The sequence below is a fragment of the Malassezia pachydermatis genome (assembly GCF_001278385.1).
Source record: "Malassezia pachydermatis strain CBS 1879 chromosome Unknown scaffold1, whole genome shotgun sequence".
Classification (NCBI taxonomy): domain Eukaryota; kingdom Fungi; phylum Basidiomycota; class Malasseziomycetes; order Malasseziales; family Malasseziaceae; genus Malassezia; species Malassezia pachydermatis.
In genome coordinates this window covers 536514-548441 of record NW_017253138.1, presented here as the reverse complement: position 1 = coordinate 548441, position 11928 = coordinate 536514, and the positions used below count along the sequence as shown (strand labels likewise).

At 51.1% G+C, this 11928-nt stretch overlaps 7 protein-coding genes across 7 annotated transcripts; 3 read left to right on the top strand and 4 right to left on the bottom strand.

Moving 5' to 3' along the window:
- Positions 1-153: 153 nt before the first annotated feature.
- On the top strand, positions 154-732 carry Malapachy_3196 (hypothetical protein; the record flags this gene model as incomplete). Its single annotated transcript, XM_018137673.1, has 1 exon — positions 154-732. The coding sequence occupies one exon, from the start codon at positions 154-156 to the stop codon at positions 730-732; it is 579 nt and encodes a 192-aa protein (XP_017993721.1).
- Positions 733-792: 60 nt separating this feature from the next.
- On the bottom strand, positions 793-2682 carry Malapachy_3185 (atp binding protein; the record flags this gene model as incomplete). The annotated part of the gene is made up of 1 exon (XM_018137662.1): positions 793-2682. The coding sequence occupies one exon, from the start codon at positions 2680-2682 to the stop codon at positions 793-795; it is 1890 nt and encodes a 629-aa protein (XP_017993767.1).
- Positions 2683-2914: 232 nt separating this feature from the next.
- Positions 2915-5305, top strand: Malapachy_3198 (cysteinyl-trna synthetase; the record flags this gene model as incomplete). The annotated part of the gene is made up of 1 exon (XM_018137675.1): positions 2915-5305. The coding sequence occupies one exon, from the start codon at positions 2915-2917 to the stop codon at positions 5303-5305; it is 2391 nt and encodes a 796-aa protein (XP_017993715.1).
- A 13-nt stretch (positions 5306-5318) lies between these two features.
- Malapachy_3189 (hypothetical protein) lies at positions 5319-5846 on the bottom strand (the record flags this gene model as incomplete). Its single annotated transcript, XM_018137666.1, has 1 exon — positions 5319-5846. One exon carries the CDS (start codon positions 5844-5846, stop codon positions 5319-5321), a length of 528 nt encoding a protein of 175 aa, XP_017993761.1.
- A 652-nt stretch (positions 5847-6498) lies between these two features.
- On the top strand, positions 6499-9603 carry Malapachy_3209 (dnase i-like protein; the record flags this gene model as incomplete). The annotated part of the gene is made up of 1 exon (XM_018137686.1): positions 6499-9603. One exon carries the CDS (start codon positions 6499-6501, stop codon positions 9601-9603), a length of 3105 nt encoding a protein of 1034 aa, XP_017993679.1.
- A 16-nt stretch (positions 9604-9619) lies between these two features.
- Positions 9620-10691, bottom strand: Malapachy_3221 (hypothetical protein; the record flags this gene model as incomplete). Its single annotated transcript, XM_018137698.1, has 2 exons — positions 9620-10656; positions 10685-10691. 2 exons carry the CDS (start codon positions 10689-10691, stop codon positions 9620-9622), a joined length of 1044 nt encoding a protein of 347 aa, XP_017993776.1.
- Positions 10692-10996: 305 nt separating this feature from the next.
- Positions 10997-11850, bottom strand: Malapachy_3184 (small nuclear ribonucleoprotein; the record flags this gene model as incomplete). Its single annotated transcript, XM_018137661.1, has 3 exons — positions 10997-11638; positions 11669-11766; positions 11793-11850. 3 exons carry the CDS (start codon positions 11848-11850, stop codon positions 10997-10999), a joined length of 798 nt encoding a protein of 265 aa, XP_017993768.1.
- Positions 11851-11928: the final 78 nt, after the last annotated feature.

Sequence of the window (11928 nt, the reverse complement as noted above, 5' to 3'; positions counted from 1 at the left end):
CTTCAGCTTGAAGGAGGGATCTGCACTATGCATAGATCATTTCATAGCTATCTACGCATCCTTCATTATATCGTTGTTTGCCGCGTGGTCTACTGTGGCACGAAGTGGAGGCTGAAACTTCAACATGGCGCTGCTTCCACTATGACTACCACCATGGACAATGCGAACCCCGTTGTGCACGCCACACGTGCATTGCGCACCCGCGACTCCGACAAGCAGGGAAGCGAAGAGATGTGGTGGCACTCAGAGAGTTTGATGCCACAGCAAGCCCTCTTTGCATCGTCGGACCTGGACGAAGCGGATGACGAACGTGCACAGCGCATAGATGCACGTGAAGTGTTCGATTTGGTGCGGTCTGTGACAGATCCAGAACATCCACTCACGCTGGAACAGCTTGCAGTGGTCAACGAGGCACATATCACTGTGGATGAAGGCGATTACTCCGCTGGCCGGGCACCTTGTGTGCGCCTTGAATTCACGCCGACTATTCCTCACTGCAGTATGGCCACCCTGATTGGACTCTCTCTGCGTGTGCGCTTAATGCGAGCCATTCCGTCCCGGTACAAGATTGATATTGCTATTCGAGAGGGCACGCATCAGTCAGAAGGCGCGATCAACAAGCAGCTCAACGATAAGGAGCGTGTGGCGGCAGCCCTCGAAAACAAGCACCTGCTTGGCGTTGTTCACGGATGTCTGGCGACGTCATCGTTGCGTGGCGCGACTGCGGCCTAAATCCTATATACCCAGATAGACATGTTTGTCATGCTATACAAGTACTATCACACATTTTGCTCACGGCTCCTGCTGCAAGCTTTGCAATAGGGTATTCCCATTGATCATAGATGTCGTTGCCACCACGAATCTCCGCGTACGTTGCTGCTGACTCATGAGGCGTAATGCTGCCATCTCCGCGTACGTGACACCACCGACAAAGAACACCACTGTGGTGCGGACCATGTCGTCTGGCATCGGCGCCTCGTCCTCCACTTGCATGAAGTCAAACGTCGCCCCAGGGAGTTGCAATACACTCTCCTCGACACCGTGCCATCCAGCAATGCGTGCTGCGTTAGGAAGTGTTTCTAAATTAGATACAGGTATTTTGTGTAGATGGGCATCGTGCTGGCAGATCGTTTGAATGAGGCGAATGGACAATGGTGCATACCCACTGAACACGTAGCTAATATCATCCGGCGTACGTTCATCCACATCATCATCCACCAGACATAATGGCTTGAGTACCGTGCCAAACTTGGACACTCTCGGGGCTTTGGGGGTCGGTGTAGGTGTGGCATAGAGTATTTTCATCTTTTCTAGGGCCATCAAGACAGGCATATAGGCAAATCCGTAGGCATGGATGACGGTTGTTCGGAATGTTTCTAACCATGCAGGCTTAAGACCTTGGTTAATATACGAGGCGAGGCACGCCAATCGAAGCACTGTCAGCACCGGTGTACCTACATCCACAAGTTCCTCAATAGCCTGTAGTTGCTGCGCTAAGTGGACGCCTGCCACCAGATTCTGTTGCACTTCCAACACATGATGAAACCGTTCCGAATTGCTTGTGGCTAACAGATATTCAGTGATGCACGTATGCAGACGCAAACTTGCATGTTCACTTTGAAGTGAGCCTAGTTTGGTAACAAATGCATGTAGTTCCCGCACGGTATTGGCCTGATGACGGCCTTCATAATCTTTGCTGAGCCGCTTGGCTGTACGATGCAATTTCTCACCTACAATCGCAAAGTTGTCATCACGAATCGAAGCGAGCAAAGCATCCTCCGCGCCATCCATCTGTACTTTTTTTCTGGCTCCTGTCCCAGTCGACTGCGCGCCACCTACCCACGCCGCGTCGACATCGATGAACCCATTGGTAATGCCAATGACTTCGTCGACAAGACCTTCATAAGTAAGCTGCGTCGATAATGGGGTCGCTAGATCCACGGTCCTGTCCAATACAATCAGTGCATCGATAGCTGGGGCTGCTGTACGCAGCGAAAGCTGTTCTTGGCCATCGGACGTCAAATGTTCTCGGCGTTGTCGCACGAGCAGATCGCAGAGACGATTGGCCAAGTCGCCTTTGCCTACAATCCGAGGGAACAAACCATACGTGCGCTGCATAGTCATAAGCGCTTGTGCTGCATGGAATAGAGGGGTATGATCACCGTGCAAGAACAGGCGAGGCCATGCATAAGGGTCTTCCAAGCTGAGTAGGTCGTGATGCAACACCGTAAACTCCAGACCCATATCTAGGACACGAATGTGCTGCAGGAGCTTTTTCTCTTGGAGAAAGTGCAAACACGTCTCTGTTCGATGAGGAAGAAAAGCCACTGTATAGGTGTAGTGTGGTATTCCGTTCGCTTGTGTTGCTGTATCTGCTGCATAGTGCGCAGCGAGCGTCTTCATCCAACTGATTTCCGGTCGACATAAGTACAAAACGTGCTTCGTAGGAGCTTGCAGACGTGCTACACGGCTGGTATTATCCACTTTCTCCATCCAAAACATCTTTTCTACACCACGTTGTCGCAGCGCTGCCAGATCTGTCATTAAGCCCAACGGGCCAGCCAATGTGGGGTCAATGAGGAGCGTCTTGGCTTCAGGGATGGCATCCAGCGTTGCTGAAAACACATTCTGAGCAAGATCCAAGATGGGATTCACATCTAGTCCTTCCCACTCGACTGCCATCGTAGTAGCGCCGCGCCTCTGGCCCTGCTGACGTTGTCGTGGCCACTGGTCCTGCCGCAGGGGAATGTGCGTATGGGTGCGTCAGGCTGGCCCTCCAGCCTGATTAAGTAAGCACTGCACGCGTTGCAGAGTGTCGTAGCACCGACCGCGCACTCTTCCTTGGCGCTGTCGCATGGCCATTGCTCGAGGAGCGACAGCAACTCGGTGGCTACGTGTAGGATTTGTTCGAGCCATGTCATCAGGCAGTACTTCAAATGTATGGAAGACGCCAGAGCCGCGTGAGCCTGCGCCTGAACTGCGTGTATACAACAGCTTCACACGAAACAAGGAACTGTTTGTGCCGCAGCGTGGTCGTCTAGTGACGTGGTACAACTGTGGTCCGACTGTGTACGATGCAAGTCATATGGGTCATGCGCGTAACTATGTGACACAGGATATCATCCGTCGTATTATGCGCGACTACCTTGGCTACGATATTCAGTTTGTCATGAATGTGACCGACATTGATGACAAGATCATTATGCGTGCCCGTCAGCAGTACCTTGTTGAACAGTATCGTGCTCAGCACCCGCATTTGACCAAGGCACTCCTGGATGATGTACAGTCTGCCTGGGCCAACTTCTTCCGCGATACTCTACTTCCACTAGCACCGCCGGCCCCGCCTTTGGAAGCAGCTAAGAACCCGGAGCTTGCCGAGAGGGAAAGAGCTGGCGAGGGTGGTTGGGAGCAAGTGTCACGCATGGCGCAGGATGAAACGTGGCGTGCAGATGTCTCGCAGCGTGTGCCCAAGTTTAGTATGTGGTTCAAAACACTGCAAACCTCGCGCGATGCTCAGATTGCTGCCGCCATGGCCCTTGGCACGGGCGATACCTCTAGCGAGCAGGCACAATCCTTGATTGATGCGTCTGTGGACATTCTTAGTGCCCACCTCGATGCCACGCTGGCACACACGGTCAGCGATCCAGCCATCTTCCGCAAGCTCGCTGCGTATTGGGAGGCTTCGTTCTTTGAGGATATGCGCCGCTTGCATGTCGAGCCGCCATCAATGCTGACGCGCGTCAGTGAATATGTTCCTGAGATTGTCGCTTTCATCCAGCGTATTATCGATAATGGATTTGCATACGTCGACGATGCTTCGAACGAAAGCAAGAACGTATGGTTTGCCACATCGACCTTTGACGGTGGCGTGTGCGAAGCTGGCACACATTCGTATGCGAAACTCGCGCCGTGGAGCAAGGGCAACCGAGAACTACTTGAGGAAGGCGAAGGTGCGCTGGCCGCCAAGGGCAAACGGAGCGCAGCTGATTTTGCGCTGTGGAAGCGAGCTAAGCCCGGTGAGCCGTCATGGCCTTCGCCATGGGGTCCTGGCCGTCCCGGCTGGCACATTGAGTGCAGTGTCATGGCGTCGGAGGTGCTAGGATCGCAAATTGATATCCATTCAGGTGGTATTGACTTGACATTCCCTCATCATGACAATGAATTGGCGCAAAGTGAAGCTTATCATGGATGCACACAGTGGATCAATTACTTTTTGCATACAGGTCATCTGCATATTGAAGGTCTAAAGATGAGTAAGAGTTTGAAGAATTTCATCAGCATTGATGAGGCGCTTTCGCGGTACTCGGCTCGCCAGCTGCGTATGGCGTTCCTCATGCATCCGTGGCACGTGAAGTTGGATTTCCGTGAGTCGAGTATGGCTGAAGTGCGTGCAGCGGAATCTACACTGAACAAATTCTTTGCCGCTGTAGTAGCGGTGGAGCGTGAGTTCCGTGCTAAGGGCCCTGCCTTTAGCGATGGTCAGCACCACTTTGGCACACAGGAGAAAGAGCTTATGGCTGCGCTGCATGACACCCAGTACGCGTTCCGTGCTGCAATGTGTGACAACTTTGATACACCGAAAGGCATGGATCTCCTTCTACAACTCGTTTCGCGTGCGAATGTCTACGAGCGTGGCACCTCACGCGAATCGATTAATGTGAGCGTGCTGGTGGATGTTGCGCAGTATGTCGCGTCGATGTTGCGTATGCTGGGTTTGGGCGAAGGTCCTTCGAATGACGGTGACCTGACATGGGGTACAGCGTCTTCGTCGGGCATGGATACCATGAGCCGCGATGAAATTGCTGCGCCATTTGTGCGTGTCCTCTCGTCGTTCCGCGATCGCGTGCGTCAACTGGCTCGCTCGCAGGCTTCCGCTGGAGATTTGCTCAAGCTAGCTGATGCGATTCGTGATGTGGAATTGGTCGATTTGGGTGTAGCGCTGGAGGACCAGGAAGATGGTCAGGCCCTGTTCAAGTTCGTTCCGGCAGAGCAGCTACAAGCGCAGCGTGCGGAAAAGGAACGCATGGCAGCCGAGAAGGCGGAACGCAAGGCTGCTGCTGCTGCTGCGGCCAAGGCCAAACGACGTGAGCAGCTAGAGCGAGGCCGCATCCCGCCTAGTGAATTGTTCCGTGCGCCACACACATCCGAATACAGTCAATGGGACGAGCAGGGTTTGCCGACGCACGACAAGGACGGCGAAGCGCTCGGAAAGAAGCGACGAAAGAACATTGAAAAGGAATATGAGCGTCAAGGAAAGTTGCATGCAGACTACTTGGCCGCTCAGGCAGCGGGTGAAATAGACTAAGTAGATAGGTGGCTTAGCGCTTGGTAAACCGCATAAGGAATGTGCCACTAGTTTGGTAGGCTTTTCGACGCACTTCGTTGTCATCGCTGACATTGTCATAGTGGAAGTGTTTCTTCAACAAACCAAAGAAACGCTTGTCTGCACGTCGCCGCTTGTGATAGCAAAACAAGATCTCTGTCGTCGCCGTGGCCATCATGCAAAGGGTATCAACCAAAGGCTGGAAAGCCTCTTCACGGTACACGCAGTCCGCCATCAAAATTACATCAGGCTTGGCAGGGACGTCAGCAGGGACAGGTTCACCCCAATTGAGCTCCGCAACGTGACATGGATCTACCATATCGGGGTTGAGGGCAGCATTCTCTTCCATCAAGGGCAGCATAGGAATCTGATCCGTGATCCATGTCGTGCATCCCACACCCAATTTAGCCACGAGAAAGCCAATCAGCCCTGTACCACTGCCTAGTTCCACAATTGTCTTCCCACGCCATGGATGTTGTGTCAAGGCCAAATCCGAGGCGTCTGGTGCATACCGCGAGGGCATGGACGCGATATACGCACCAAGTACTTCAGCTGCCGGCCAAATTTTGCCGCCGCATCCACTCGTCATATCAAGAGTAAGGTAGATAGGATAGTACGTTATTCCGAGTTCTTGATACACGCCTCTTTTCTTCGGCTGATCATCCAAGTGAGACAAGGTTTCGATAGTTGTTCGCGGCTCAACTGTGGGTGCACTCGCATATACAATACAAGCACGTTGGCCGAGAATCGAAGGAATTTGCTCGGGAATCAAGTCATCCGCTCCTGTATCATTCAAGTCAGGGGACAATGGCAGGTCGTCCTCATGCTGTCCAAAGAGCAAGAGTGTTGCCATTTTTTACACACACTGGCGTCCACTGAGAGGCGTAGTATTCTTGGCAGTTGAGGTAATCAATCGTGTTGGACAGCCAGCCAATGCATCGTACTTGGCGAATTTTGCCACGTGGCTACATCGCCAAGCTGGTCGTGCCGCGGATGGAGGAAAGGCATAGATCGGCACACAGCGTGTCACAGCCCCATCGGTTCATTTAGCAACGTTCACTACGATGTCATCATGGCGTCCTGCGCCACCAGGGGACCCACCTCTGGTACAGAATGAATCGTTTCCACAATCGATACGGTCATCTACACTCCAACCACCAATTTTATCGTCTTCAATGACCGGAAATGCGCCTGTATCGCCTTCAGCCACTGTGCCTTCGTCAGCTCAATCGATGGCTGTGCCTTCTTCATCGACAGTACCTATTAAGGAGTCGCAGGCACTGCCACCACCGCTAGTCCGAGGACAAAGCGATATGGCACCTTACAAGAAGACAGGGTTTTCTACGCCTGTATATCCATCTACGCCACGGTCCATGACTTTAGGTGCACCCCCCTCGTCGTATGCCTTGCAAGAGGCTCAAGGGATGGGCTACTTTGCGTTGCAACCCAATCAAGGTTCAAGATTGACGGGTGTAGAAGGCGGTTATATGTCACACTCACCAAATTCAGTCCAGACCTTTACTGCGAATTCGTTGAGGCCTAGCCCTACGCCTACCTATCCTCCTCCGAGTACGTCAGTTTATGCATCAACACCTACTCCTGCATCTATGTCTATGCCGCCCCAAGCTGTACACCCACAACCACTACCAGTGGGACCCTCTACGACAGAGCCCATTCCCATTCGACAATCAAATATGAATGCCTCGGGCAACTTATCTGACGTCTCTTCACGGCTTCAATCCCTCTCTGTGGGTAGTGATAGCACTATGGGTCCAAATTCTGCTCCGATGCCCGCGCCGCCACCCCCACCTGTACGTCAAGGCACTGAATCAAAAGATCTGTCGGACACACAGACGGTCCCATCAATTATGAGCAGTGATGAGGAGGAGGAAGAAGAAGAAGAAATACCCATGACAGCTACAAATCTGCCTGACCTTACTCATGTGAACCGTGCTCCTCCTGTGTTGGATCCTCCACGGCATGTGCCTTTTAATGCTTCTATTTCTGCCGCCACTATTTTCCGCGATCAAATTGCTGTGGTAACGCACGACAAGATCCGTGTACTGCAGGTTCGCCCAGGTGCTCAGTTTGATAAAACTGTGTCAGATCCAAGTACAGAGCGCATTATACCACAAGCTTTGCAGCACCATGCCTTGCTGGGAACACCACAACACCCATCAGCTACGTCGCGCGACATTCGAGCATTATCCCTTACATTTTGCCCACCTATTATTGTGGATGGGCAAGTATATCCTGAAGGGCGCTTTGTCTGGTATGGAACTTATCAAGGTCATATTGGCCAAATCGATACCGCTAAAGGCCAGGTTACACATGTCCGTGTCCATGTGCACAAATCTCCTATTATCTTATTGGAACGGTTGGGTCATTCAATTATATGCGTTGATGATAGTGGTAAAGTGTCCTTGTGGTCGAATCGAACTGAACCACATTGCCTCATAACCTCTACGCCAGAGATGATGCGCATTGATTTACCAAAGCAATCTCACGTGTCTCTTGCTGGTGCTCTTCTATGGGTATGCACGGTAGCTCTTGCACCTCGTATGCCCGGGAGACAACCGCAAAAGACGTTGTATGTGCGCTGCTACAGCCCTTTAACCGACAAACGCCCTTTCAATATGATGCTTCGACCTGGCGAATATGTGCTGACGGATATAAACGGTCTAGGTGGTGTTACTTGTTCTGCATTTATCCCGTCAACGCCCAACCATGTCTACTTTGGCCATGATTCTGGCCATATTTCTGTGTGGACAACACAAGGTCAGTGTGTGGACCAGGTCCCCGTTCACAGCGAGCCGATTGTGTCTATGACTGGCGTATTTAATGCTCTTTGGACTGGTTCGCGAAGTGGCAAGATGAAAGTCAACATCCCTGGTGAATCGTTGCGTGATATTGTTAAGCTTTGGCCAGGTCATCGAGGCACGGTGACTCATGTCTTGTTTGATGGCTACGGGCAGCAGTACATTGCTGATGAACCTGTGGTATGCACTGTGGGTGAAGACAACTATGCCAAGTTTTGGGATGCCACTTTGACCTCCGACTGGCTTAGCAATGAAGTGAGTCGCTCTGCTGAGATTTATTCCAAGTCTCATTCCTTACGAGTACTGTCCATGACGTACAATTTGGCGGCCGCATCTCCTGAGGATATTTTTGGTCTAGTGGATAATATGGGCCTGTTTCAGCGCATATTGCGTTCTTCTTGTGCTTCTCAAACCACGCAAGATGGCAAGAGTGTAATGCTTACGCCCGATGTGATTGTTTTTGCGTTCCAAGAACTTATTGATTTGGAGGACAAGCGCATGACAGCCAAACGGTTCATTATGGGACACAACAAGAAAAAAGCAGGCAAAGAAACTGAAGAACGCGAGCGCATGCCCAGCCATTATCGTGCATGGCTTGAAAAATTGATTTCGTATGTCCGTCTTGTCATGCCCGAAACGCCGTTCTCTGTTGTGGTAACTGAAAACATGATTGGTTTGTTTACGTGCATTTTTGTACGTTCTAGTTTAGTGCCACGGATTCGTGAAGTACATTCCTATACCGTCAAGACAGGTTTAGGTGGTCGATATGGTAATAAGGGTGCGATTATATCTCGCTTTTTGATTGATGATTCAAGCTTTTGTTTCATCAATTGTCACCTGGCTGCGGGTCAACGCAAGGTCCGCCAGCGAAATATGGATGTGGCTACCATTTTGCAGTCCACATCTACGGCGCAACCTCTGGCAAATGACCCAGCCTTTGCCCACGGTGGCGACGGTTTGCTTATTCTCGATCACGAGCTCTGCCTTATGGCCGGCGATTTTAACTATCGCTTGAATATGCGTCGCGAATTGGTGCTCTCGCTTATTGAACAGAAGCGCTTTTCCGATCTTGTCGCCGTTGATCAGTTGCATGACGAAATACGGAACAATCCTGCCTTCCGTCTGCGTCTTTTCCAGGAAGCTCCGATCCAGTTTGCGCCCACGTACAAGTTCAACCGATTCAGCAATGTCTACGATACATCTGACAAAGCACGTGTCCCAGCCTACTGCGATCGTATTTTGTACCATGGCTATATCCCTTCTATGGTTCAATGCACCTCTTATCGACGCTGGGACGCCACGCTGTCAGATCACCGACCCGTGTCGGCTACATTCCTTGTGCGGATTAAATCCATTGATGATACCATCTATTCCCATGTTCTAGAAAAGACACGTGCTGATTTTCTTCGCTACCGCGAGGAACTCATCGAATCTTGCTGTCGATACTATCACTGTATATAATTTGAGTAGGCTATGCTTATTTTAAGATGCTGGAAAGTAATGATAACCGTTCTTTAGCGTTGCGACGGTGCATGCCCTCGTCGAGCCGATCAACGATGTGCTGAGCTGTGCGCCACAATTTGGCCGTACGGCCAGCAGGTTGCTTCGGAAGAGATGTACCTACGACCATTTCGCAGAACAGTTCAGTACACCGATCATCACGGGCAAAGGCATGCAAAGGTAAGTCCTCTTCGTGGGGAATCTTTGACCATAATGCCAGCAAAATCAGGTCTCCTGTGGCATTGGCCACATAATCGTCTACACTTGCGACAACCACACGTTCTGTTTCTCGTCGAAGTCGCAGATGCAATGTCAAAAAGGAAGCAATAGCATCCTGAGCTACACGAAGTGGATCAGGAATCACACCGTCCGGCGGCAGTTCGTGACCTGCCCAAGCCTCCAATTCATATGCAACGTTATGCACTGTGTGGCGAAGCCATTCCATGCCTTCCGACATGACCAGCACTTGTAAGTAGCTTGATACCAACGAAGTCTCTTCTTTGAAAAGACTGTGATCAATGCCCAACTTCAAGTTTGCGCGCACGCGCCGCAGAATTTCAATTTGGGCCGGGGAGGGTGGTTCATCATCTGGTAGGTGATTGACGTACCGTGACATGGCTCCTACTAGAAAGAGGCATACACGGTTGTACGCTGGGCCCAAAGAAATGGCATAATCTAGAGGTGTATGCGATTTGCCTGACCATGGAACTCCTTCTTCCACGCCTAGCAAGAGTTCAAAAGCGCTGTCTCGAATCAGCATGATCTTCTCCACGTCTTTTCTTTCAATGGCCGCATAGACATCGTGCATTTCAAACGGTCGATGAGGCATACCGACTCTAGATGCAGAATGTGTCATTGTCTGCGATTCTTCTGCCAAAAGAGCTGTATCAGATGCTTGCGCAGCCGGAGTATTCTGCACAACTTTGACCTGTGTTAGCAATTGAGCCAGTGCCCAGTAACCCCGGTTCACATCGCTCTTGCCAATCACAGCGCCGTGATCCAAGTTGTATGACACTTTATTATGAGTTTCAACAATACATACGTTCCATCTCGGAAAGAGCAGTGCGAACCAGGGATGGCCCATCCACATTGCCACCCTGGCCAAATATGGCTGCCAATTGCTGATCTGTCACCTGGGGAAACGGCCGCGGCTCTGTTGGCACGTCCACAGACGCATGTATTTCAAGCTCAGATGATTGAGGTTGCTGCGGGGAAGAAGCACTGTGCTCATGTAGTTGTGCTTGCACACCCTTTATTACATTTCGCCAATATGAGCTCATACGCTTTATATCGTCGCGGTGGTCCGTTCGAGGGAGAGAAAGGCGCGCGGACCGATTTACTCCACATGCAAAAACTATGATCGGGCCGCTGGAGGCGATCGGCTTCGTCGCCGTTCACGCGAAGTCGATCCCCAGCGCGAGTCGTCTATAGGAGCAGCCGAGGAAGTCAAGTGGTCTTTATCAAACCCAGCATTCAGTTCACGAAGCCTTTGATAACCCATATGCATCTTGCCGCTGAAATGGTCAGCCAATCGTCGATCCGAGTCAAGGATACTCAAATAGGCACCACAAATATCACACACACGCAGCTTCTGATGTCCACTTGCACCACTATTCTCTTGCAGCGTCTGAAGCTCCTTTTCTTTTTCAGCACGTTCTGATTTCAATGCTTCAACCTTTTCCAATTCTTTTAATGACTCTTCCACACGTCCTTGCTCACCAAGCGACTCCATCTCTGTGGTTGCTGCTATGATGGCCTCTTCCACCTCGTTGATATCACGCATCATAGCATTGAATCGTTCCATTTCTTCAGGTGTTTGGGCCAAGCGGCGCTTGTTTGCTGCTATTTTTCGATCAATATCCGTGACAAACATATGAATATTTCGTTGGAACTCAGATACGATCTGAGGGAAGACCTCGCCACGTTCCAGCGCAGCATCATATAGCTCCTTGTATCTCGGTAAATGGGAGCGTGGACAAGGTCCCAAGTCCATTTTCTAGGGAATGAGCGTGCACACGAGACATACCGTATTGCTAAAGAGGTCGTGCGGACACGTGCCACACAGAAAGTTGCGGCATACTTTGGGATCCGTGAAATGCACGTCTTTTTCAGCCGAGCCCATCACTGCATGTTAAATACAATGTACATACTCTCTGGACCCATCAGGCGCTCTAGCGCTATGCGCTGCACCTCTGCTTTTCGGCCCATGTCGACTTGGCAGTGAGAAGGAGACAGTGTCGAATCGGCCTGCATGCATGCACGTGATACATAGGGATGCGGTGCCAT